This window comes from Pyrus communis, chromosome 2 (genome assembly GCF_041283825.1).
Source record: "Pyrus communis isolate YQ-2024b chromosome 2, ASM4128382v1, whole genome shotgun sequence".
In the NCBI taxonomy this organism is placed as follows: Eukaryota; Viridiplantae; Streptophyta; class Magnoliopsida; order Rosales; family Rosaceae; genus Pyrus; species Pyrus communis.
The window spans coordinates 23,270,209-23,281,899 of NC_142566.1; the positions used below are offsets into that span (position 1 = coordinate 23,270,209).

Consider the following 11,691-nt stretch of genomic DNA (forward strand, 5'->3'; position numbering starts at 1 on the left):
ATTGTATAAGATAAATGAATATAATTTGAAAATTTCAGAATCCCCATTGTAAGTACCCAAGTCGGTAGAAAAAAACCGAAAGACAAACGAAGAATCCAGAAACCAAAATGAGAAAGTGACATCACACATATGGCAGATTTGTGCGTTTCCCAGTCTTCTCTTTTCCTCCTACGCCCCAAAATCGGAGCTTTCCCCAACACCGCCATTTCTCTTCCCCTCGCCGGCGGCGGAGCTCGGCGCCTGCAACACAACAACAATCTCACCTTTCACGGATTCAGAGCTTCTCGCGGTTTGAGCTACACCACCTCGATTCAAAAGCTTGGAGTGGTTTCCGACACCAAAACTTCCACCGTATTCACTGTTGATTCAGGAACTAAGGATATCGGTATCGAACCGGTTGCCGGCGGCGGAGACGGTGGGGGTGATTTTGGCGGTAGGGGAGGCGGCGGCGGCGGAGGCGGTGGAGGTGATAATAGCGAGGGTAAAGGGGAGGGTGAGGAGGGACCTGAAGAGAGCAAGAAGAAAGGGATGTCGATGTCTCAGAAACTAACCCTAGGATATGCTATTCTTGTTGGAGGTAATCAATCAAATTCCTTTGTTTTCGAATCGTTAACATCTTTGATTAGCTTGTAAAATGTAAAGTTAACATCTTTGATTAGCTTCTAAAGTTGGTTAGGAAGGCAGATAATAGTTAGGTTTTGCCTGTTGGGTTGTTAACTTGTTACGATTGTGGCTAAAGTTTGAGTCTAGGCCTTGAGTGGTGCTTGTAATGCCAAAGGAAGTAGAGAGTGTTGGAACCCCCAGTCCCACATCGGACAGAGGGAGAAGAGAAGAGTGCTTTAAATAGAAATACCCCTCTCTAATTAACACCGAGGCCTTTTGTGATAAAACCCCACACCTGAGGATTGTGCAAGTGGTTAAGTGGGGACAGTATCGGTGTTGTTGGAGTGGGCCCTAGGCCCGTTGACCTGAAAATTTCCACATGGTATCAGAGCCAGGGGACGGGCCCGTACTGCCACGTGATTGGGTGGATCCCCATTGGCCCCGCGTGATTGTCCACGTAGGCCAAAGATGCCACGTGTTTGGGTGGGTCCCCATTGGCCCCGCGTGATTGGGTGAGTCCCGACATGGCTCCACATGGTTGCCGATGTGTGGAAATTCACGTGTGACCCATAAGTGGGGTCTCACGTGCGGGGGAGTGTTGGAACCTCCAGTCCCACATCGGACAGAGGGAGAAGAGAAGAGTGCTTTAAATAGAAATACCCCTCTCTAATTAACACCGAGGCCTTTTGTGATAAAACCCCACACCTGAGGATTGTGCAGGTGGTTAAGTGGGACGGGTTTGATGTCGATTAGTGTGACGGGTTGGTTTCCGATTTTATTCGTGATCTCTGATTCCGCTACGGAGTCATGCTCATGGATTGTGGTTGTAATGTGTACTTGCAAGTTTATAGGTGATTTTTAGTAGCATTGCCATATAGGTGGGTTTATGGATGTGGATGGTTCTCATAGGAAAACTTTTGTGTTTGCAAATTCGAAGTTTCGAGAAGCTTTTCAGTCTAGTATCTTCCAAATGTCACTAAATCTTTCGTGCTTGAGGTACCTGCTTAGGTTCAAACTTCTACTTAGCTTTGTGTTCCAAGACAACAATTCTTGGGATCAAATAATTATCTCGTGGATAGCAATCATCCCTAGGAACATATCAGTTTATTGATGTCTGGTTGCTTTTTTGACAGTGGGTGGCCTTATGGGCTTTTTGAAGAGTGGCAGCCAGAAGTCACTGTTGGCAGGGGGAATATCATCCGCCTTACTGTTTTATGTTTCTACTGAGCTTCCCGTAAGACCAGTTTTTGCATCATCTATCGGGCTTGGTTAGTTGTCATCACACTCATCTCATGTACTTATGTTGATAGTTGCTGCAGTAGTTGATTGGAAGATTATGTTTGCTTTATATCCATTTTAATGGTTCTTCCACATATCTGCTTTAATGACATTATTTCAATTGTATAATGCCGCTAAATACGGGCGATTCTAGGATTATCCCGTTTTCGCTTTTTCTGAGTGCAGTTCAATATCTTAATTTTGTTCGACCTTAACAAATTACTAATTGTCATTTTCTCCAACCTCCAGGGTTGTCTGCTGCCCTCCTGGCTGTGATGGGATCTCGTTTCAAGAAGTCAGGGAAGATCTTTCCAGCCGGCATCGTCTCTCTTGTGTCGCTTGTAATGACTGGTGGCTACTTACATGGAATTCTACGCAGTGCACACTGAAAATGCAGAATGTAAGTTAGACTGTAATAAATGTGAGTATACCGTCTGGAATTATGGATCTTTCTTTTTTTGTTGTTAATATCCGGTATGGATTATCAGCATTAGCTTTTGAGGAAGGCATGTAAACTTTGTGTTGGAGGATGTCGTGCTTGAAACTTCGAATGTTTGTTCGACAATTTCTCACTGTGAAAATTATATGCGGTTTTGGTTTGCTCCTAGCTTCCACCTATGATGAAAGTTCGATTCCCATCCTGTTCACTGGATTTATTCCAACTATTAGGTAATGTCAGCGGTATGCCCTGCCGCAAAGCACATGAAATCTTGCAGAAAGAAAGAACTGCAAGAAATCGAATGCAATGCAGTGTGGAGTGCTGAACCCGGGGACTATGGCCTCACACGGTACAATGTTCCTCCCGGAACTTTCATTTGGGGTTCAGCCACCGTACCTAACTGCCGAAACCTGATTGACCAATGCACTTCGGGTGCCATAGAAATGCACAACCAAAAAATTGTTGTTCAAACTTGGATGAAACATAACAAGCAGCTTAAAATTCACCACACGACTAAAGTCGCACAAATAGTTTTGTTATCTGTTTGGCAATTCCACGATGTAAAACGACGAGTGCGGTCTAACCGCCTCGGCATAAACAGGGCCAACACATCTACGAATTCTTCACCAATCGAACACAGAATTCATCGTCGACCACCAATCTGTTTCAATCGACGGAGAACTTGTACACGCATGGCCCCGATTACACAAACGGGCGAGTCGGACACAACAATCACTGGTTAAATGTAGGTCTTTGCGAAATTACAACACATACGCTGAGACATAAACAGGGATAGAAGTTCAAGCTGGCTAGGCAACAGAAGGTTGAGTTTCTTCCTGAACCATGGCGGATTGTTTGAAGCAACCCACAACCGGAGAAGCGTTATCGCTCAGGTTAGTTTTTGCATCGTCGTCCTTCAGTGTTGCTGGCAAAGTAGGATATGGACTGTTGCTGACCATCCTGAAAGAATGAACAAAAAACAATTAAAACGAGAATTAAACACAGTAATTGATGTGTAAACTGAGACGGCCTAGGTACGGTGACAGAATGAAAACCGATACAGGATTTAGCGAGGGGGCACCTGTCCCGTCGCTTCTCCAGGAAACGCTGAAGAGAATGTCTCCTTGCAATGGGAAATTCTGAACCAAAAGAAACAATGAAGCCGGAATCACGAAGCCATCATTAATACTCTCAGAAGGAATTTACAATCACCGTGTCGATAGTACTGAATTCTTACCAGCTTGCAATTTGCAAATGGAACTATTCTGCTCAGGGTAGGGCTGGACCACTGGTGAACCAGGAGCAGTATAAGAGTTTTGCAGCGTGGACGATCCTGTACGAATCAGTGGACTTGGAGGACAGCTTGTCGCGGTATTCTTCACATCACTAGTCTTCTTATCAGCAGCAGCAGCGGCCGCAATAAGCATAAGTTCGCGAACCTATTACACATTTAAGTGCGCAAGTACAAAATTTGTCAAGCTCATAAATGACCGAGTTACATGTAAAACGCTTATGCTTGTGCTGTTTAAGGGTAGAAAATAACGTACCTTTTCCGCAGTAATGGCGTCAAACACGCTCACGCTCCCTGCGTAGAAGATGGTGAGCTGAGCCGGAGCAGGACAGGTAATGTTTAGTGCAGATGGTACTTTCCTGGCACTCAAACATAAAGAACAACAAACAAAGTCTCATGTGAACCTAGCATGAAACAGACGTGAAAACTGAGATTGAACAGACTGGTAGTAAGCGCTTTTAACTCTTCCAGAAGCAACCAGGCTCATAAAAGCGCTTCTATCAGAAGCGCTTTTGACAGAAACAAACAGGCCCCAAATCTAGAGTTGCTTTTAAAAGAAAAAGAGTTACATGATAACTTAATCTGCTATATATTTTGCCCTAATTTCTTGTTTCCAAAGCAGAAAGCACCACAAAAACATTAAGCACAAACACAATCTACCGACATCATGAAACTACCAGATCAGATCTCAAACAAAATCACATTAATGTTTCCAAATTGCTAACCAACAAACCAAACAACGTTGGAAAATCTGAAGGAAAACAAACACGAACAGTATCACTCTGCAAATTGCACCTGTGGGGGCTCATAAATCCAAATTGACCTTATCTAAATCAGATAATTACAACTAGTGCAGGTGAATTTTCTTGTTTTTGCAATAAAACCCCCAATAATATACAAAATAATATCTTTTTCCATCCCCAAGAAACTAAATCTTCCTAAATCCAAAGCTCGGTCAAAGATTGACCCTTTCTTTCCAAACCCTTTTAATTCAACCGAAGAAGGACCTAAAATTCGTAGCTAAGTTGACTAGAATACTGTGCTCCCGAGACACCCAAATTTCAATCACCCTTCTCGTAGTTTAAATCAATTAGAATATTGCTCGAATCAAAAACAAAAAAATACCCAACAAAAAAAGTTTTTAAATTTGCAATTTATTTAAAATTTTGAGCTCACCTGGTCTTTTGCAGATCATCCTCCGTCTGGTTTGGCTTGTTTTGGGCAACCATTTCTTCTTCCATCTCTGAAAGCTGCACCTTCACATCGCAACCAACTTCTGCTTTTTCCTCCATTGCTTTTTTTTTCCTCACAGTTTGTTGCTTGCTTCACAACTTTCCCGGAAAGTGTTGAGCAAACACAAAACAACTCATTAAAAAAGCAGCTTCTTCCGGAGACCAACCCACCCAACCTCTCTCTCAATTATTAATTAATTTTCACCATTTTCTTAATTTCCCCACGTGTTTAAAATCCAGATGCTTTCTGGCAATTTAATAACGTTAACGACAACTCAGCCGCGTTTGGAGGTGCTATCTGTCGCCTTTGGAGTTGTCGTGAGCACATACGATCGTGTGGTCACAAATATGTTTCTAATTATTTGCGTTGATGTGAGATGTTCCCATTAAGGTGAACTGCTTGAACAGATTGGGGTATTGGTTTCTTGGGGAAATTTCTTACCCATACGTTTTTTAGTGGAACCAGTTGCACCACGATCTTGTGGTAAAAAATCATGATCGTGTGGTCAAAAATTTTGAGTGAAACCAGTTGCACCACGATCAAAGTTTAGGGCTTGGATCGCAGTAGAGAGGATTGTATGATTCCAGGCAAAAGCATTTAAACTACTAAATCTTACACTAGTGATAGCATCGGTAACAAAATTAGATTTCTTAAAAATATGCTTCCAAGAGATATTGATAAAAGACGAAGTCAGACTTATGATAACCAAAATGTTATTTTGATTCTTCGAGGAATGCCAAATCTCCCAATCACTGCATCAATGACCAATTTGGAGTCATTTACGACACAAATATTTTGAAATATTTAATAAAGTAACCACGATCGTCGCAAATTATGAACCCCGCTGCAGCTCTCTGATTAAAAATGTTATTTACTTTCTTGTTTCTTACTTCTTTTAAGATTAGACTTGAACGTTCACTTCCATTAAAATTTTTGAGTGATATTTGGAAAGTGACACTCCATAAAAAGTTATCATACAGAAGATTTTATTTGCCTTGTCCTTTTATAAGAAAAGGGCTGCTAGGGTACGAAATAGTGAATGAAAATTATAGGTAGAATAGGAAGAGTCATTTAAGCCAGCTTCTTATCGGAGTTCACGTAAAATAATCAATTATAGGACCGTTCCTTAGAAAAAAAATACATGAGAGAAAATGCATACTTTAAAATGATAATGACTTTTTGGCGTGTTTTAAAAATCTTCCTTAAACATTGGACGTTGGTTACTGCTCTAATTAATGTTTAGGCGCTTAAAAATGAAAGGAATATGATTCTCTCCCCTCCTAATCTCTCTTCCTTTCCATCACATCCTATTTAAACGGTTGTGATTACGTCATGTCTACATCTTGTTTTGAATTTTTTATGTAGATAATAAAAGAAAAAAAAGAGTGTGAGAGGAGGAGATAGAAGTGGATGGTAATGAGAGCAGTTCCACCGGGGAACTGATAGGCCAGCACCCAGCCAAAAAATCAGCCGACACCCAGGCTATCCACTCCAGCCTAGCATTTTGATCGGCACCCAACCCAAGCTAGGCAAGAGACCAGCCTAAAATCGACAAACCCACATGCCGGGCCGAGCCATCAACCCCCTGCATGATCAACGCGTCGCAGAGAAATCTTGGTGCAGAACTCCTCGAGGCTGAGGTTGAAGAAGCCCAATTTGCAGGCGGAGCAAAGGGCAGTGGGGATGGGGGTTTGGGGGCCTTCGACGCCCTCCTCGAGGCTGAGGTTCTGAGAGAGAGAGAGAGAGATATATATATATATATATATATCCCTTCCACTGTGTTATTCCCATATCCATTCATCTTGTTAATGGGTTTCTTTCTTCTGCACATTGGAGGGGAGCGGTGGGGGAGCTTCTGAGGCAGAGGCAGGGGAGGGGAGCGGAGATGCATTTGTTAAAAATTAAATTATTATTTTATAATAAAAATTAATAATATTTAATAATATTTTAATAAAATTGACTAGGCTATTTGATTTTTGGGGTGGAGATGCTTTGGCCTATTACTGTACACTGAAGTCTATTACTGTTCACTTGAGTGGATAAATGAGCTAGGTGCTGGCGCAAAGTTTTTAGGGATGGAATTGCTCTGAGAGATAAGAGAATTGTACTCCACAATAAAAAAGAATGCATAGGCAGGTCTAGGTTCCCCCTAGTTCTAGCCTAGTTGGTTTTAGGCGGGTTTGCAATTTTGTAACTTTTATGCTTTATTATTATTATTTTTTTTTTTTTTAAATTGTTTAGGGTCACAACTCTCTCTCTCTCTCTCTCAAATAGAAATTAGATAAATTTTATTATGCATTTTATGTTTTAAATAAATTGTAAGAGACTTACTAAATATTTAGATGAACATACTATATGTTTGTTCCTATGTTCTATATCATTTATTCACCACTCGACTAACGCATACCGCATTTTAGTCTATCTTATTTGAATAGTTCTCTAAAAAAAATTATATCAATACCCACTTGGACTCCTATGTCTTCTAAGCAATGGGAATCATTAAAAGCTTAAAGCTTAACCTAATTTCAATAGCAAGCAACATTGTTATAAGCTTAACCTAATCTCAATAGCAAGCAACACTATTATCATTATGGGATATGCATAGAAGGAGAATATATCTCCACAATGCTACTTCAAGTTCTCCGAATTAGAAAATCTAGTGAGGCTACAAAGGCTTGGCAAGTGAAGATAAAGGACTTATCGTTCACATGTTCTTACTTTGTACGCTATTATTGACAACACTAGAAGCAACCATTATGATTTAGTTGTGGGGGGCTAACGTCTACTTTGAAAGGTTTATCATATGGAACTGTGTAAGTTCTAAGGACAAAGCCATAACAAGTGAAGATAAGAAATCTATCTTCATTAGTTTTTAGTGTGGCTTAGCTATCATTTGAGATTATATATCAACTCAAGAACAATTGGAAATGTAATTTGCTTCTTTATAGAGATAGTAAATACGTAGTGGATTAGTTCACTAAATGGTTTTAAATTATCTCTTTAAGGGAGTTATTTAAGGTATTAAATGCCTAGTGATCTTTCGAAAAATATCTTAAATGTGCCCAAGCATATGCAAATTACTTTGTAAGTCATAACATATGTTTTGAAGGACTTAACATTGGAAACAACTATTCTCAAATGAATTTATTTCCATGCATGGATACGAAGCTTGTGATGGCCATAGATTGTAGATAGTCAACCTATTGGTACCAATTATAAGGTTGAAATGGGTTAAAAGAAGCAATTATAAAGGTTTTACTGGAGATTTTATTTGCTTTGTCCTTTTATAAGAGAAGGGCTGCTAGAGTACGAAACGGTGAATGAAAATTACAGGTAGAATAGGAAAAAGTCATTTAAGCTAGTCTCAGCTGATAGCTTCTTATCCGACTATATGTAAAATAATCAATTATGGGACCGTTCCTTAGAAAAAAAATACATAAGAGAAAATGCACACTTTAAAATGATAATGACTTTTTGGCGTGTTTTAAAAATCTCTGCTTAAACAAACTAGGCAGTTGGTCACTGCTCTAATTAATATTTAGGCATTTAAAAATAAAAAGAGTATGATTTTCTTTCCTTTTAATCTCTCTCCATTTATATCCTCTCCTATTTAAACGGTTGTGATTACGTCATGTCTGCATCTTATTTTGAAAATTTTATATAGATAATAAAACAAAAAAAAAGAGTGTGAGAGGAGGGGATAGAAGAGGATGGTAATAAGAGGGAAGAAAATCCTACTCCAAAATAAAAAAGAGCGCATAGGCAAGTCTAGGTTCCCTCTAGCTCTCTCTCTCTCTCTCTCTCTCTCTTTCTCTCTCTCTCCCTATCTCTCTCTCAAATAGAAATCAGATAAATTTCATTATGCATTTTATGTTTTAAATAAATTGTAAGAGACTTACTAAATATTTAGATGAACATATTATCAGTGGCGCCTAGGCGTTCGGCGGTGGTCTCCCGATCCGATTTGGGGGAAATCGTTACAAAAGTCGGTGGGTATCTAGGCGGTTTGAAATTCTTGCCAACGTTGAAGGCTCTGCAACTATTGTTGTCTCGAACTCTCATCGAATCTACAATTCTAACTTCTGCATTTGCATCGAAACTCCCATCTGCGTCTGCATTTGAATATAGCCATGGTTGCTTTGCTAGAGGTTTCTGGAAAAAGAACGAGAGAGAGAGAGAGAGAGAGAGAGAGAGATAGCCATGGTTGCTTTGTTAGAGGTTTCTGAAAAAAAAGAGGGAGGGAGGGAGATTTTTGGGATTTTGTGTTTCACGGGCTGAGAGAGAGAGAGAGAGAGAGAGAGAGAGAGAGAGAGAGAGAGAGATTTATGGGATTTTGTGTTTCACGAGCATATAGGAAATTAAAGTGGAAAGATAGTTGTGGAAAGAAAGATGTGGCTATCTATTTGCCACGTCTATGTCATCAAAGAATAAGAAATTTATTTTTATATAAAGAAATAAGGTTGTTTATTAAATGAAAAGCAAAGCCCAATCTTGATCACGAAAAGAAGCAAAGCCCAATAATAATTAAAATATGTGGATTGAGTAGATGTTATAAAACTAACATAAAAAGCCCTAAAATTTTAACAAATATATTTATATTTTATAATATATATAATAAATATACATAAATCCACCTAGGCGCCCGCCTAGGCGCTAGGTCCCTGATAGCCGCTCGACTAGCGCCTAACGTTTTTTAGAACCTTGCATATTATATGCTTGTTCCTATGTTTTATATCGTTTATTCACCCTCAACTAACGCCTACTGCATTTTAGTCAATCTTATTTGAATAGTTCTCTAGAAAAAATTATATCAATACCCACTTGGACTCCTAAGTCTTCTAAGCTATAGGAATAATTAAAAGCGTAAAGCTTAACCTAATCTCAATGGCAAGCAACACTGTTATCATCATGGGACATGGATAGAAGGAGAATATATCTCCACAGTGCTACTTTGAGTTCTCCTAATTAGAAAATCTAGTGAGGCTACAAGGCTTGGCAAGTGAAGATAGAGGACTTATCGTTCACATGTTCTTACTCTGTACGCTAGGAAAGTGATTATTGACAACGTTAGAAACAACCATTATGATTTAGTTGTGGGGGGCTAACGTCTACTTTGAAAGGTTTATCATATGGAACCGTGTAAGTTCTAAGGACAAAGCCTTAACAAGTGAAGATAAGAAGTCTATCTTCATTAGTTTTTAGTGTGGCTTAGCCATCATTTGAGATTATATATCAACTCAAGAACAATTGGAAATGTAGTTTGCATATTTATAGAGATAGTAAATACGTAGTGGATTAGTTCACCAAATGGTTTTAGATTATCTCTTTAAGGGAGTTATTTAAGGTATTAAATGGCTAGTGATCTTTTGAAAAATATCTTAAATGTGGGGGAGTTTGTCCAAGCATATGCAAATTACTTTGTAAGTCCTAACATATGTTTTGAAGGACTTAACATTGGAAACAACTACTCTCGAATGAATTTATTTCCATGCATGGATATGAAGCTTGTGATGGCCGTAGATTGTAGATAGTCAACCTATTGGTACTAATTATAAAGGTTTGACTAGAGAGTTAATTGTATCATCAAGGGGAATGGGTTAAAAGCCCGTGATTAGAAAAGTCATAATGGAAACCCAACCTAATCGACTGGAAATCCGAAGATCTAGGTTCAAAAGGGACAACTAAATTATGACAACTCGGAGTAGCACTGCAAAGATATATTCTACTTCTACCCATGTTCTATGATGATAACAGTGTTGCCTGCCATTGAGATTAAGTTAAGCTCTATGCTTTTAATAATTTCTATAGCTTGGAAGACTTAGAAGTCCAAGTGGGGTATTGCAAGATACTCTTAATGGGAAGTCACCTATCTTGAGTGAGGAATGGGGCCGTTCTTATGAAAATTTTATGAAGGGCTTAATTCTCTAGAGCACTAATGAGAAACCAGGAATTGTTTAGGGCCAAAATGAACACAACTGAGTAACCACGAGGAGTCTGGAAAGGTATTGTGTGATTACTATTGTCTTGATTTTCACAAACGGCTGAGCAGTTCAAGATATCGCGTTCACTGATTAGGCAAGTAAATCCGATAGTAGTTCACTATGGGAGGTTCAAAGCCAAAAACCACCTATCCCGATGCAATATTTTTCCTACTGAATTCTCTCTCTAGTGTCAGCATTGTCATTTGCAGCTCAATTTCCATTCATGTGAGAGATTGTTAGAAAATTTAATGTTATTATTCTATTAAATTAAATAATTGAATGAATTAGAAGTGATGCTTTTTGGTGGAAATATGAGTCTATCTTAATGAAGAGTTGCAATTTTTTATTCTTCATGAATGATCACATGTTTTCCAAAGAGGTATCTCAAATTCTATAAATAGAGAAGTCCCTTATAATCGTCAAATAACTTTTCATTTACATAATCATACATAGAGTGCACTAAATATTAGAGAGTCTCATTGAGTCCATATGAGAGAGTTTTCAACATAATCATAGTTCATGGAGCCTTGTGATTTGGAGTGCTACCATTACAAGGACGTGATCGTTGTATTCTGGGAGACAAGCGCCGATCAACCATGAACACCGTAGTGGGGTGTAAATTTGTCTTAAGGACAAAGTGTTTAACACTTGCCTCGACCGAATTTTTAGGTTTTTCTAATCTATTATTTAATGTTCATTTAACATTGATGTCTCATGTACATGCACTAATTTTAATATATAATTACATTAATTATTTCTTAATTTTTTATGTGAATTAATATAGCAATTAGACCATTTTTTTTTTCCAACAAATGGATCTTATCAATTTATATCACCTAACTAAAAAACAATCAACATTTAAATCA

The 11,691-nt window shown here is 38.8% G+C and overlaps 2 protein-coding genes across 4 annotated transcripts; one reads left to right on the forward strand and one right to left on the reverse strand.

The window, feature by feature from the left end:
• The first annotated feature begins 33 nt into the window (after window positions 1-33).
• On the forward strand, window positions 34-2,481 carry LOC137747126 (protein FATTY ACID EXPORT 2, chloroplastic). Of its 2 annotated transcripts, XM_068487144.2 has the most exons (3): window positions 34-577; window positions 1,737-1,871; window positions 2,131-2,481. In XM_068487144.2, exons 1-3 carry the CDS (start codon window positions 130-132, stop codon window positions 2,268-2,270), a joined length of 723 nt encoding a protein of 240 aa, XP_068343245.2. In that variant the 5' UTR covers window positions 34-129; the 3' UTR covers window positions 2,271-2,481. The 2 variants fall into 2 exon arrangements, with proteins under 2 accessions (XP_068343245.2, XP_088543963.1); XM_088687837.1 differs by lacking the exon at window positions 1,737-1,871.
• Window positions 2,482-2,797: 316 nt separating this feature from the next.
• LOC137747127 (protein TIFY 3B) lies at window positions 2,798-6,659 on the reverse strand. 2 transcript variants are annotated; one of them, XM_068487147.2, is made up of 5 exons: window positions 4,788-6,659; window positions 3,868-3,970; window positions 3,558-3,759; window positions 3,402-3,459; window positions 2,798-3,280 (listed from the first exon to the last, which is right to left on the reverse strand). In XM_068487147.2, exons 1-5 carry the CDS (start codon window positions 4,901-4,903, stop codon window positions 3,130-3,132), a joined length of 630 nt encoding a protein of 209 aa, XP_068343248.2. In that variant the 5' UTR covers window positions 4,904-6,659; the 3' UTR covers window positions 2,798-3,129. The 2 variants fall into 2 exon arrangements, with proteins under 2 accessions (XP_068343248.2, XP_068343246.2); XM_068487145.2 differs by having other exon boundaries at window positions 3,868-3,976.
• Window positions 6,660-11,691: the final 5,032 nt, after the last annotated feature.

Coding starts and splice junctions, on each gene's coding strand:
- LOC137747126 (XM_068487144.2), top strand. CDS start 130: ATGGCAGATTTGTGCGTTTCCCAGTCTTCTCTTTTCCTCCTACGCCCC. Junction 578..1,736: donor ATATGCTATTCTTGTTGGAG/GTAATCAATCAA, acceptor CTTTTTTGACAG/TGGGTGGCCTTATGGGCTTT. Junction 1,872..2,130: donor TGCATCATCTATCGGGCTTG/GTTAGTTGTCAT, acceptor TCCAACCTCCAG/GGTTGTCTGCTGCCCTCCTG.
- LOC137747127 (XM_068487145.2), bottom strand. CDS start 4,903: ATGGAGGAAAAAGCAGAAGTTGGTTGCGATGTGAAGGTGCAGCTTTCA. Junction 3,977..4,787: donor GATGATCTGCAAAAGACCAG/GTGAGCTCAAAA, acceptor TTTATGTTTGAG/TGCCAGGAAAGTACCATCTG. Junction 3,760..3,867: donor ACGCCATTACTGCGGAAAAG/GTACGTTATTTT, acceptor AATGTGTAATAG/GTTCGCGAACTTATGCTTAT.